Source organism: Euprymna scolopes, chromosome 20 (assembly GCF_053919585.1).
Source record: "Euprymna scolopes isolate OS-2025 chromosome 20, ASM5391958v1, whole genome shotgun sequence".
In the NCBI taxonomy this organism is placed as follows: Eukaryota; Metazoa; Mollusca; class Cephalopoda; order Sepiida; family Sepiolidae; genus Euprymna; species Euprymna scolopes.
In genome coordinates, this window is record NC_136501.1 from 55,099,488 (window position 1) to 55,113,099 (window position 13,612).

The following is a 13,612-nucleotide window of genomic DNA, read 5'->3' on the forward strand; positions in this document are numbered from 1 at the left end:
CCTCCCTCCCATAGTGAAATGATGTGACACAAGGAATGGAAAGAGGGATTTAAAGCGCCAGCACACTAGATTAAGAGCACTCTAGCTTGCCTGGGCATCCTTCTTAGTATTCTTCGGCAATGGCAACTCAGGCAATTAGCAATGAAATAAGCCTTTCTCAAAAAGAAAAAACTAAATGGCACAGGACTAAATGGCACAGGACTAAATGGCACAGGACTAAAGGCATACATAAGTCAATATGGAAAAAGTCATTTCAACAATAGCCTGAACATTGTTGGCTTTGATATCAACAGAAAACTCTGGCAACTAAGGAAGTTTGATCTGTTTATGTTGCATCCTACATGTTCACTGGCAACCGTTGATCTCAAATGCCATTGTTATTTTGTTTTTGTTTTGTTGGACCATATACACATGCAGCACCCTAGAACTATTGGTTTGTGAATGAAACATGTTTAACATGATGCAATCTTTAATACCATATCTTTAAAATCAAACTTGATACCAAAATCAGCATTTATCAAGCTTGCAGCTGCACCATTCTATTGTACTGGCCGATGAGAGCTACTGACATACAAAAGTTTGAGGTGTTAGATCACTACGATTTACATCACATCCTTTATATTCAAAAGTTGACCTCAAATGCCATTATTCTTTCTTGCTGCAAGTAAGTTGTCTTCTCAAAACGTCTTTACCAGTTCAGTCACGTTAATCGTCATCACCTTAATGATTTCATCTAAAAAATCTTTGATCTAGTTCCTCTCTAAGAATCGGGGGGGGGGGGGGAAAAACGACGTGGAGGTCAGCTGAAAACGTGGCTCAGAAAGTTGAAACGAGATACCAAGCTGGTCCTGGGCCCTCACCTGTATGAGGTTCGCTGTTGGAACCGTGATTGGCTAACACTGCAGTGGATCTTTGCACCTGATCAGCATTCATTCGGAACATGGTAAATTCTCTGAATGGAGCCAATCGACCTGCACCAGAGTGAATACTGAAACAGATTTAAGTAAATAAGTATTGATATCCTTCAAACACTATGTACGGATATGAGTTCTTCACTTTTTAAGAGAATTCTTCGTTTTTTTATTCAAATAAATCGGATTTTCACTTCAATTGGCACAATCTATGTTTTTTTATTAAAATTTGTATACTTTTTTTAAATAAGAAAAATTTAATTTTTGTGCCAAATTATTAGAACCTTACCTCCTTATTTTTTCATTCCTATTTGACTTAATGTTATTTTCTCTTTCTATTTTTTTCTCTCTGTCTCATTTTCTTTTTCGCTCTTTTTCCCTTTTCTCTTCATTTTCTGCTCTCCATCTTGATTTGCCCTCCTTTTTTCTCTGATATCAGTTTTCTTTGAATTTAATAATTTTGCTGTGAAGGCTGAGATTTCAAACGATTCATGAAGAGGATAGGGGGAGTTAGGTATATTTTGTTTCATTGAAGAATGACTTCCTGTATCCTTTTCTCCGCATGCTCACACTGTGTCGTGCTCTTAATTTTTACTTTTTCAAACAAAACTGATTTGAGGCTTTGAGGAAAATGAAGCCCAAAAAAGCAATCTGAATATCTCGAGACATAAAAAGTTTGCTAAAGTTTGCTATTTCTATATCACAATTTGGGAGGATTTTATATTTGTTAATTATTTTACATGAGTATGATGGAAAATCAGTCAAAAATAGTTGTGAAGTACTTTTTAAGAAAATATTAAAAATTTAGAGATTTAAAATTTGCTAAAATATAGTTATCCAGGGGCAGATTGTTTAGCTGTATCACAGCTCTTCATTAGACAAGCAGGTGCATTAAGCCAGATTAAAACTCGAATGTCAAGTTGAAAGTTGGTGCTTCTAACCTCTATGCTATTGTCCGACAAACATACTGATTGTAAACTAAAACATGATACATTGCCGGAGAGTTCAAATTGTTTTAACACAATGAGCAATGCTTGTGTGTGTGAATATATATATATATATATATATACTAGCAAAAGTACCCGTTGTTGATTGGGTTCAAAAACAGCCTACAGAAAATGGACTCTGATTTATGAAAGTATGATAGGTTATGAAAAGGAAGGTTTGTAAAGAGATAGCTTCGAATTTGGGGGTATCAAAACCAATGCAAAATATAAGGAAAGTAAAAATAAAATAGATAAACCCCATAATTTATTATACCATACCTGTTCACACTGAAACACTTATCACAATATTCTGTGGATCTATATAAAAAAAACCTTGTTAAACTTTGAGACATATTTCCATTCTATGGAGGTCAGGTGTGAACGAACACCCCATAATTTTATTATACCATATTTTTTCAAACTGAAACATAATTATCAAAGTATACTTATCCAGGTAGATATTTCCATTCTATGGAGGCCAGGCGTGAACGCAAACCCCACAATTTTATTATACCATCCCTATTTAAGATAAAACATACTTATCAAAGTATTCTTATGTACATCTATATCAAAAACACTTGTAAACGTTTTTTTTTAATTTTTTATTTCCATACTTTGTGGACCATGCGCGAACGCAAACCCCACAATTTTAATGAACCAACATTCTGCCAGATCAAACATACCCATTCCTGTGTCTCGATACATCTTCTATCATTATATGTAATCAGTTTTTTTAAAATAGTCAACCATATAGGAGCCTATTCATGACCAGACACACGCACGCACACACAGACATTCAGCTTTATATATATATATATATGAAAGAACTTAAACTTTACTTCATGTCAGTCATGACATATTTTTCTATTTTTCTCTCCTGAAAATTTGAAAAGGTCTGGAACCTAATTTTTGTATTTTAATTTTTCTTGCTTGATGTAATCAAATATGATTGAAACGGGCTGCACATCGTAGCAAGATATGACTGTATTTACATAAAGAATAATAAAAATACCAGATGGGTATCAGAGCGTTGATGATGGAAAGATAGAAGCTTGGTTTAAGATGCATTGAAATTAACCAGTTACTCCTTTTCCCATCGCACAACGTGCTGAAGATCAGAGGAGAGAGAATCAGAAATTTTGGTCATTAACAGCCTTTGAAGTGTTGCTATAGATGGTAGTGTCGTCAGCATCAGTTATACATTCCAACAAAATAGAAAAATACATGCTCCATGTGATGAAAACAAAACACAAAAAAAATTATCACTCAGTCGATCACTTTTTTCTCTCTCATTAATGCTTGTATATATATGTATATATATATCTATATACATATATATTTAAATAAGAAAGGTCACAATAATTGGTCCATATTTTTTAACATTATTTTATTATTCCGTGTTTTGATTTTTCATTAAAAAAAGGCATCATATTTAGATCATTGTAATAATGTTTTTAAATAATTTCAATCATTTAAAAACATTATTACCAATGATCTAAATATGATCCTTTTTTTAAATGAAAAATCAAAACTGGGAATAATAAAATAATGTTAAAAAATACATAATAATTGTTGGTGACCATTCTCATTTAAATATACGGTACTTGTACAGTTTGGTCAAGACATTAAAAAATGAAAATATCGAAAAAAAATTTTAATTGTATGTATCCGTTATGGAACGAAGTTCTCTGAAAAAAAAAATTAACTTAATTTCATCAAGTAGTTTTTTTTTTTACAGCGAAAAAACAATTTGTTATGATACCGAGCAAAATGTTCGATTTTTAGGAAGAAAAGCTAGTATTAGAGACGAGGAGGGGTGTCAGCGCTTTAATTGGAGTTATCTCCCTTTGGCATTTCTAAAATTCAAACAAATTTTTTTTCTTAAATCCAAGATGGTCTCCTTCAACGCGCTCTCATAAAAACGTGTTTTTCTGCTGTAAAAAAAAAAAAAAACTACTTGATGAAATTAAGTGAAATTTTTTTTCGGAAAACTTTGTTCTATAATAGATACATACAATTTAAACTTTTTTCGATATTTTTATTTTTTAATATCTTGACTAAACTGTACAAGTACCAAATATACATCTTTCTCTAGTTTATATAAATATATAACTTTAGCTTTGCTTCACGCCAGTCATGGCATATTTTCTCTCCTCAAAATTTGAAAAGGTCTTTTTTTTTTCTTTTTTTTTTTTTTTTTTTTACATAGGCATCACCACATTATCAAGGCCAAGAGGCCACTCAAGGATAAGGTTTAAAGAGTGTACAGTAGAAATTGGACAATATAGTAATCATTAGTAATGAAAATTTGGTAAATTTGATAACTTATATGGAACGGCTTATCAAGAACTTATTTACGTTAGACTTGAAGACAACCATATTGTAGTCAGCCGGAAAGCAGGAAAACGGAAGACAATTCCACAGGCGTGCAGTTCTAAGAAAGAAGCTTTGTTCATGGAATCTACGTTTAGGTTTAGGCACAGATAAAGAGTGGGGGGAATTATTGATAGTGTTTACAGCTAGACGGGTGTTTCTTGAGAAAGTTTGGCGAGGGGGGACCATAGATTGAAGCTCAATTGAACACTTTCCGTGAAAATAACGATACATCAGAGACAAACTCGCAACATCTCTTCTGTGGGATAGAGGTTGCAAGGAAGAGAAAAGGACATTTCCTACGAGGCTACAAAGTCTATTTTGAACTCTATCAAGGCAGGCCAAGTCCTTTCTAGCAGCTCCTGCCCAGATGTGGCAACAGTATTCCATCCTTGGACGTACCTGGCTCTTATATAGATAGAGAATAGCATCAGCAGTGAGATATCTACTGGATCGATAGAAAGATCCCACTATTTTTCCAGCGGCCTTGGCAACAGATTTGATGTACGTGTTCCATTTAAGATCAGGAGTAATGGTCAAGCCAAGAAGCTTGTCAAAACTTGAGGCCTCCTGAAGACGAGAGCCATTCATTTCAATTGATGCCAGATGTGGATCAGAATGTTGATGATGTAAAGAGAGAAGCTTGGTTTTAGATGCATTAAAAGTAACCAGCCACTCCTTCCCCCATTGTACTACGTGCTCAAGATCAGAGGAGAGAGAATTGGAGAGAACTTGGTCGTTTACTGTCTTAGATGTGCTACCATAAATGGTAGTGTCGTCAGCATAAATGTCTACAAATGATGTAAGGATGTGATTTGGAAGATCATTAATGTAGATCAGGAAAAGAGTTGGGCCCAGGATGGACCCCTGAGGGACACCGGCATTAATACTGTGAGTTTCTGATTTTTGCCCCTCAACTACTACTCTTATGAACCTATCAGAAAGAAATGATTTAATAATTGAGAAGACATTTCCAGCAATACCATAGCTAGAGATCTTATGAAGTAAACCTTTATGCCATACCCTATAAAAGGCCTTAGATATGTCAAGAGCAACTGCCCTAGAAAGGTTGCCTCCGTCAAGATTTGCTAATTCTATGAGATATAACTGTAAGCACATCTGCTGTAGATCTAGTGGAACGGAAACCATATTGAGTGTCACTAAGAAGGTTATTTTTGTTGAGATGGTTGATTACTTCTGTATTTAACACAGATTCCAGCAACTTACTCATGACGCACAGGAGACTTATTGGCCTGTACTGAGAGGGGGATGAGCGATCACCTGAATTCTTAAATACAGGGCATACTGATGAAATTTTCCAGGAAGATGGGAAACTATTCTCCTTAAGACAACGTTTAAACAGTTTTGTAAGTATGGGCGCTAGTTCAGGTTGAAGTTTTTTGAGTACTATAATTGGAATACCGTCAGGGCCAGTTGCTTTACTGGAATCAAGGTTTTTGATTAGCTTGGCAACATCACGTACAGATATACGTATATCACATAGCGTGTTTTCTGATGCAGGAGGAAATATTGGGGGTTGGCAGCCTTGATCGCAAAGGGTAGAATTAGCTGCAAAGTTCTTGACAAAGAGTTTGGCTTTGTCTGATGCTGACGAGATTTCCTCAGGTCCATTGATAATAGTTGGGATGGAGCACACGCTTCTGTTCAGGATTCTGTTTGCTATTTGCCAAAACTGGTGGGAACCAAGCCGCTGTTCAGCTACTTTGGACTTAACAGATTGAGCATACAACTCTCTTGCATTCTTTATTACTTTCTTACAATGGTTGCTGGCAGTCCTGAAAACGGCTTTAGTTTCCATACATCTATTACGTTGGAATCAGTGGAAAAAGTGATTTCTGTGCGCAATGGCAGCAGCACATTCTGGAGAGAACCATGGCTGGCTGTTAGGTTTTTGCTGAAACTTTTTCGAGGGTATGAAACGGTCAATAATACAATTAACCATTCCGTCAGGTTTAATACTATAGACGATACATCCTTTTTAAACATGGAATGCAGAGGTATATCAGATATAAATGTACGGAAGCTATCCCAGTCAGCCTTAGTGTATCGATATACTGTACGATGGAGAGGTACGTCTGGGGACTTATTACATTTCATTTTTATCTTAATTGATACAACAGAGTGGTCGGAAGATCCAAGAGGCGACAGAACAGAAACTGAACATAGTTCAGGGCAAGTTGTGAGAAAAAGGTCTAGTAGGCTTGCATACTGGCCGTCATTGTCGGGCACACGGGTGGGTTCCTGAACAATCTGAGTGAGGTCATAGGCAATGGAGAAGTCATGACAGAACCTCCCCTCATCATCGGTCTTGTTAGAGTGGGTCAACCATTCGACGTTGTGAACATTGAAGTCACCACATACGTGAATGTTAGCTGAAGGATAAGCAGATAGGACTTGGTCAATTTTCTCAGATATGCTTTGAAAGATAGTAACTCCGCTGTTATGGGGGCGATAGAGAGTAAATATAAATGCCGTAGTGTGAGCTAAAGCAACCCGGAAGCACATATAGGGTAAGTTAGGATCTTCCCTGGAGATGTCCCTACCACATGGAAAGCTATCCCTTATATAGGCACATATTCCATGCCCATGGCGATCTTGGGGTCAGATTTAGAAGTTAAGTTAGAGTATCCTTTAATTGCGAACTCTTCTAGGGAAATAGCCTGTCCAATGCCAGTTTCACTTAAAAATAAAAGGTCTTGTTTAGTCTCCTGTAATTGGGTTTCAACCTCTGGAAGGTTAGAACGGAGACCCCTGATGTTGGAGAAGGAGACATGGTAGTAGGGGTCTACGTTGGAAGTTGGAGAACCGGGTTTAATCGTGTATTTTTTCTTGAAACTTGTCATGATGAAATTTTGGAATTTGTGGACTAGGTCGTCAGATTTACTTAGAGCAGGACAGAGAGGGGAAACTAAGAGAGAAAAAGAAACGAAGAATTTTTTTTTTTTTTTGGAACCTTTTTAATTTTTGTATTTTAATTTTTCAGGCCTGATGTAATCAAATATGATTTAAACAATCTGCACATCGTAGCAAGATATGACTGTATTTACATAAAGAATAATATATATATATATATATATATATATACGAATACTTTTGCATGCAAAATCCGATCCCGCATTTTGCTAATTCCTACCCTCTGATGAGAAGGAAAGTATTTCTTTGAAACTCTGCGGATTAAGGACTATCCACTTATTTAGTGTTTCCTTTTCAAATTAAATATGTTTTTAACTCTTTTTCAAAGTGTTTTTTAACATGTTTTATTAACTATTTTCTCATATATATGTGTATATATATATATATATATATATATATATATATATATATATGAACAAATGATTAATAAAATATGTTAAAAGGCATCTTGAAAAAGAGTTAAAAACATATTTAATTTTAAAAAAGGAAGCACAAGATAAGTGGATAGTCCTTAATCCGCGGAGTTTCGAAGAAATACTCTCCTTCTCATCAGAGGGCAGGAATTAGCAAAATGCAGGATAGGATTTTGCATATAAAAGTATTTAATGAATTTAATTATAAGCTCTATTTCCTTTTCGGTTTTATTGAGCTTTTTATATCTGGCTGAGTTTATTTTACTTGTAAATATTAACTCTTTAATATTTATAATATATTTTAAGTTTACCATTTTGATTACCTTAGTAAACTTATTGTAACTTTTATTTTTATATATATATATATATATATATATATATATATATATATAGGCATTGCTCATTGGGTTAAAGCTGTTAAATTTGGAACTTTGGATTCCAATATCAACAGTGCTTATCATAAACAGTGGATTTTCTATTTAACACATACACACTCTACCGGTGCCTCATACTGTATTGAACATTTAAACGTTGTATTTCACCAACATCTGAAGATGTGCCAAACATTATCATCACCATGACACGCAAAAAAAACCCCTAAAAATAAAAACCTGGATTTTCCTGATAAACGTTCCATTATGAATCAAAATATCCAATTTAATTTTAATAAATGAATATTTTTATTTACTGGAAGAAATTATACACTTGTTTGCTCTTTAAACTGTTAAATTTTGAACTTTGTATGTGTGTGCATATATATATATATATATATATATATATATATATATATATATATATATATATACTAGCATTTCAGCCCGGCATTGCCCAGGTGTTTGGAGGTGTATGTTGAGCAAAAGAAACAAAAGGTCAATTTTTTTAACTTTGCCCCCTATTATGACCACTTAACATTTATTGTTTTGGGCTGAAATCAAGTTATTAAGTTTCAAGTCTTTAGACGTAAAATTGACAGTTATTGCGTAGGGAAATGTACACACACAGACACGTTCATTTTTATAGATATATAGATATTTCCTCAAAACCTCTGGCCTTGATGGAGGGGAGACTAAAACTTGCTGCTATTGTTTCAAATGATCTGAAATAACAGCAAAGGAAGACTTAATTCCAAATATTTATCATATGTTATATCTTCCCTCTTTTGGAATAAGGTACGAATATGAATATCTCCAACATCAAATAATCTTTATATACTGAAATTTACTTTAGGTATGAAAACCATTTTTGTGTCTGTCTTTTTGTTTTTAATCTGCTTCTAATCATTATTGCACTGGAATCATCTCATCTTAATTATTTATCGATTTTTGTTTTCTTCACAGCTCTGGAAGTGTAGATAGCTTTTATGGACCGGTACGGAATCCGTGGAAATACAAGTTCCGGCAGAAGAAAAATCACATTCCTGGTGAATTGCAAAATAAGAAAATCCATCATGAGGATCACTCCATAGACAGTTTTTCTTCTTCACAAAAATCCTATTCTCGAAACTTTTCTACCACAGTCAACAAGCCTTCAAAATCGGACATGACTGAACACACCAGTCGGCATCAGCAGTGGAGTTCAGATTCTGATTGGTTTATTGCTGGCGGCAGCTCTGGTGGAAGTGCTGTGGCTGTTGCAACTGGAACCTGCTTTGGGTAAATACTTCACCTTGTGTGCATTCTTGATAATCAGTCCAATATATATCTCGACTCTGAAAACAATGTAAATAATGCAGTATACATCCAAGACACATTTATATGTAAAACTATCTCTGTTCAAAGAGAGATAACTCTTTGGACCTAGAAATTATTTGCATTGTCCAGAGACATTGAACGAAGGTTATGTGCCCTTGAGGAGAGAAATTGAAGTAGGCTTAGTAAGAATTAATTAATTTTGTCTGATAGTTTATGAATATTAGTTTAAAAAAAAAAATAAGCAAGAATTAATAAAAAAAATAAATATAATTCAAGTGTTTGTACCACAATATTACAATGTGTTTCATAATTTTCAAGATTAGATAATTTGCATTATTGAGAATTTTCAGATTATTATCTGTAACAACGAAGATGCGAATCGTAGTGCGAATAATTCAAATTATCCAAAAGAATAAAACTTGTTAATTTCCGGAAAATGTTAAAACAAATATAAATGTTTATTATCTATCTATACTCCTATAAATTTGAGTTTTTTTTTTGTTTTTTTTGTGCATTTATATTTCTATTAAAACCCCTCTTTTCTATTTATTTAAAAAGAAAATATAACTTTGTTATATATATGGGTTCTGGAATTGCATTCATCTGCAAAAGATCTAGCTCATTTGCATATTCTTTTAAACATTCATTTCAATCAATTCTCTATTAATTTTTTTTCATTTTTCTTATGGGATGATCATCTTTAGTTAACTATTACGTGTAATTATATTCAAGCAGATATTCTGTATGATTTATACTTGCGTAATATTTGCATAAAAAGATTATAGCAAACACAAACTTCTTTCTATATATATTTACTAGCATGAGTGCCCGGCGTTGCCCGGGTGTTTGGAGGTGTGTGCTGAGCAAAAAAAAAAAAGTGGTAGTAGGAAGGCAGACTCGAACCCATACCGTGAAGGAGGAAAAGAACGGGGAAAAATGTAATGGCTTGCTGTTACAACCACTGTCAAACCAGAGGTGACGTAGGTTTAAATTAACGCTAGACAATCGAAAAGAGGAGATGACTTAAAAAAATATCGGTGAAAAAACCGACCCCTCTTTGTAGAAAAGTGCCTAGTTGAGAGTGGAGGAATTAATGTTTTTTAACCAATTTTTCTATATTTGTCGTCTGAAGGGTGGAACTTCATAACGATATCTATCTCGTAAAAATCTGTTACCTCTGTTGAAAGTTTTAGGTAGACATGCAAACATACATACATACATTTATATATTAGTTGCTCAAATTTTCAAGCTAAACCAATTAAAAAGCTTGCCCTATCTCTGAATACCCTTTATATAAAATTTCAAATGTTTAGACCAGAAATTGTCTGAGTAATTTGGTAGAGACCACAGAGGTCAAATTTTTTTAAACTTTGAACCCTATTATGACCCCTTAACATCTATTGTTTTGGGCGCAAATCAAGTTATTAAGTTAGATCCATGTCCAAGGAACCTATATCTTAAATTTCAATTGTTTATACCCAAAATTGACAGAGGAGTTTGGTAGAGTTCTCAAAGGTCAAATCGTTGAACTTTGATCCTTTAACAGCCAAACATCTGTCTAAAAACGGATTACAAAGATTTTCCCAAATCTCAGTACCCTGTATATCAAATTTCGAGTCTGTAGACGTAAAATTGACAGAGTTATTGCGTTGGGAAATGTACACACAGACACTTTAACTTTTATAGATATATAGATGTATGCGTATATATATTTGTTTAAAAAATTTTGCCTACCGAACTCCTCCTAGAGTTTTTGGTCTACATACATGAAAATTAATATATAGAGTATTCAAACCCATGCGAAACTTTATATTTGGTTTTTAGCCAGGTAAAATCGGTGTAAAAGTTCGAAAATTTCAAAATATTATGAATATGCATGCATGCTGTAATAGGTATTAGTTCTTTTTTAATTTTTAGCCTTGCAGCAAACATATCTTCATAGCTCAGGCATTAACGGCAAAGGAAAAAGTAAATCGTAAGTTTTGGTTTCAATTCTCGGTGGTAGCGCATGAGTCATTTCTATTTAAACTCTTTAAATCATTACTATATATTAGGTCCAATATAATATAATAATAAATATGAAATCTGCATTAATGAAAAAAGTCATATTTAAGCGCATTTTATCACCAGGCAATGCCGGGCAGCTTGCTAGTTTATCTATAAAAGTGAGAATGTGTGAGTGCGAGGACAGTTCTCAACCTATCTAACTCAATAAATTTTTGATCTACAGACATGAAATTGGTATAGAGGATATTTAGACATGTGGAAAACTTTTTAATCTGTTTTCATCCGGAAAAAAAAGGGCTGCTAAGGGGTCAGAATTGAAAAATTGGTAATGGAGGAGGGGGGGGGTCATCATATTTTTATTTGTTTGCCAGCTGTTTCACGAATGTGCATGCGTCAATCGTTCATATAATAGTTTCCTTATGTTAAGAACAAATAGGTTTGAAAACACTTTTTAAAGATCGTGGAAAGCTGGCCTAATGACTGGTTGTACTTGACTCACTCTCTTTAGGTTTTGGTTTCGATCTCAGCTCAAGTATTTATTTTTTTTTTGCTTACAAGAAGTGAATGGTTTAGAAAAAAAAAACATAATATTCGCATGCACATGTATCAGTTTCTTTATTAATTAAAATATAATATTTATGCATATTCTATGACCAGGCAACGCCAGGCGGCCTGCTAGTGTTATTAGTATAATTGTTTTATTAGAAAGCAAAATAACAATGTCTTTTTTTTTTTCTCCAAAACAAATTATTTATTTTAAAGAATAAAAAAGTTTTCGACTTTAACAAAAGTCCTCATCAGATTATGCTTCCCCCCCCCCTCGTGAATAGTAATCCAGGTAGGTATCAGTCACGGTTGTGTTAAATGCCTTGTGTTAGATGTGGCTGCACACCACAGGTTAATAAGAAAGCTATTGACATTTTGAAAACATTGTTTCATGTTTGAATTATATGATAGAAATCAGAAAGCTTTTTAACCCAACCGTGACTGACACTTCGACAGACTACTATCCACAAGGGATTTTATTTCTTCAACAGGATGATTTACAAAATGAAAAATGCCGTAACCTGAAGAAGATTTTTTTCAAAGTCAATAGTTTGTTAATTCTTTAAGAAAAATAAATAATTTACTTTGAAGAAAAACAAAAAAACACACATTTTTATTTGGCTTTCGTATTTCCTGTAGGGAAACGTGCGACTTACCTAATTAGCACGTGTGCATAATTCAACGGGTCGCTCGTGGAATGAAATGAATGAAGAAGAAAGAAACCAAAATGGCTGCCTTATCTCTTTATATGCCTGCAATGTGACCACCCGATATGCAAATCAGATGCTCCTGGTTGGAGATAAGAGGGTTGATTTTTTAGAGGGTCGTTCATTTTGAAGTTGGATTTCGAAGAAATAAGTTGAATTAGCAGAAGTATGTTGGGAGTTGAGAGAAGGTGCGTTACATGTACAGAAGTTGGAAGTTTGGGCAAAAGTGTTAACCTTACCCAAGAAATTATTGGTGTGACGGGCAGAAGAAATAAAACTCAAGTTATTGAATTATATTTCCATAATATTCAAATGGTTTCAAAGTGCCAATATTTTCCTATTAATCTATATATTAATACTATTACGTGTGGGTTTTAATTATAGCTGATGGCACTCAAGTCATCTACTTCTTTTTTTTTTTTTATATAAATAATTTTGCCAAGTATTTTTCGTAAGTTTTGGCTTCGGTTTCAATTCAAGCTGATGCACCCAAGTCATATGGATATATATTTTTATTTTTCAAATCACAGCTTTATTATATATAAGAATCGATAGAAAATTGACTCTATAATAATATATACGAAATCTGCATGAATTAAAATATCATATTTAAGCGTATTTTACAACTGGGGACTTCCTGCTAAGTGTTTTTGATATTTTCTTATTTTCAAATACACTATAAAGATTGTTTTTAGAAAAAAATAAATATATTTAAGCAAATAAATTTTTTTTAAAAACTTTGGAATTGGAAGCCATGTTTAATTTCAGAAGAGTTTTCTGATAGGTCGCTAATCTGTACAAGTCCTGGAGATAAAAACCTTTTCCATGGGTAGCTGGTCTGTATAATCCTTGGACTTGAAACTTTTGCAGGCAAAAAGCAAAGATTTTTCTCATGTGGACATGGAAAAATTTATATGCAGTAATGCTAAGAGATCCAATATTTTTATGGGGCAATTCTGATTTCTGATTGATTGCTAGCAGAATGTGGATCCATTTGGTTCGTCAGTTCTTATCGCCAGTGTTTAGAACCTTCCAATTTTCTTT

General features: G+C 33.7%; 1 protein-coding gene across 3 annotated transcripts in view; it reads left to right on the forward strand.

Annotated features, from left to right (window-relative positions):
* Nucleotides 1-13,612, forward strand: part of LOC145241434 (glutamyl-tRNA(Gln) amidotransferase subunit A, mitochondrial-like) — a 99,727-nt gene that overhangs the window by 17,214 nt on the left and 68,901 nt on the right. For all 3 annotated transcript variants that reach the window (XM_080104386.1, XM_080104385.1, XM_080104387.1), the window contains exon 4: nt 8,955-9,269. In XM_080104386.1, the coding sequence (XP_079960512.1) occupies nt 8,955-9,269 (315 nt within the window). The remainder of the gene's footprint in view (nt 1-8,954; nt 9,270-13,612) is intronic.